This window comes from Cyprinodon variegatus, unplaced genomic scaffold (genome assembly GCF_000732505.1).
Source record: "Cyprinodon variegatus isolate N-32 unplaced genomic scaffold, C_variegatus-1.0 Scaffold489, whole genome shotgun sequence".
Classification (NCBI taxonomy): domain Eukaryota; kingdom Metazoa; phylum Chordata; class Actinopteri; order Cyprinodontiformes; family Cyprinodontidae; genus Cyprinodon; species Cyprinodon variegatus.
This window is the reverse complement of record NW_015150942.1, coordinates 228364-229603: the sequence shown is the minus strand read 5'-3', so window position 1 is coordinate 229603 and position 1240 is coordinate 228364. Positions and strand designations below refer to the sequence as shown.

Here is a 1240-nt window from a genome sequence, read left to right as displayed (position 1 = left end):
TTGATTCTAATAAATCAATATTATTAAATTGCTATAACCATCACGCAAAAAAAAAGAAGCTAATAATGAATTGAAGTTGAACCTGTTGATATAATGCTGAATCCAGTTATTACTCTGATCTCAGTGATGCTTACCTTGGTCTCTGCATTCCTTTTCTTGGAATTTATGCGAATCTCTACATGTTGTTGGCACCGATGTTCCACTTTTACAGGATTCTAATCAGATTAGGCATTACAAAAAAAAAAACAAACAGATAAAAGCAAACACAGAATTAGCCAGCAATTTTTTAAGATGAAATCTCTTTAATCCTTTAGCAACCTTTTAGCTACTTTGTGTTATCTAAAAACTGGATTTTAAAAGTCGGTTAAGGTCATTGTTAGGAGTTTCTTTCGCACACTGAAAAATAAAGTACTATTTAAGAAAAAAGAAAATGGTATCTTTTAAATCGAAGAGGCACAGTGTTTACCTGATGAATTCAAGCAGTGTTTTCCTCCAAAGACGTGCATAGGGTGCATAGAAACATAGCTCCAAACATGACGTTTTGGAATGTAAAGGAGGAGATCATCATTTTCTTTAACTTGTGGCCACTCATTCCAAAATATTTCTGCAAATTAGAATAAAAAAAACATTTAACTTCATTATTTACATTTATGATGGAGGCTTTGTGACAAGATATAATTTCTAGGTGTAACTTTTTAAGCGTAACCTACCTTGTCTAGTTTCGTTTTTCTGAAGGAATATCAAGCATTGTTTTCCCTCTGATAAAAAAAAAATGTTTTTTAGTTTTCAACAAAAGTTACCAAACAAATGAAATAGGCTGAATCTGTATAGAAGAGTTGAAAACATCCACAAATCAGTTAACATGAAAATAATCCACAACTTGTTTTTCAGCTTAACAACAAACTGTGTGAAATGTAATATGAATACTCAGTTACTTCAGGAAAGGTATTGATAAATTATTAAGATATAGACAATAAGAAATTTTTGCAAATGTTGGCATTCTTACCAGTATCAAAAATGGTTGCATTAATGATCAGCTGTAACAGATAAGAAGCAGTCCCATTCAGATTTTCCAAACCTGCACAAAATATGTAATTTTAAGACACTTTACCAGACAAACAGATCAATTTCATATCTACTTTTGTAAAGTATGAAGAGGACAAGAGAAAAACATATAAAGTCGCCTAATATACATCATCCTTCAACATATTGTCTGCTTAAACTTATTTTCTGGCAATTC

The 1240-nt window shown here is 31.1% G+C and overlaps 1 protein-coding gene across 1 annotated transcript in view; it reads right to left on the bottom strand.

The window, feature by feature from the left end:
• The window catches only part of LOC107094540 (adhesion G-protein coupled receptor G2-like), a 12654-nt gene extending 12139 nt beyond the window's left edge, over positions 1-515 (bottom strand). The window contains exons 1-2 of the mRNA XM_015390224.1: positions 467-515; positions 135-215 (exon numbers count right to left, since the gene is read on the bottom strand). Of these exons, the coding sequence (XP_015245710.1) occupies positions 135-215; positions 467-515 (130 nt within the window). The remainder of the gene's footprint in view (positions 1-134; positions 216-466) is intronic.
• Between the last annotated feature and the right edge of the window lie 725 nt (positions 516-1240).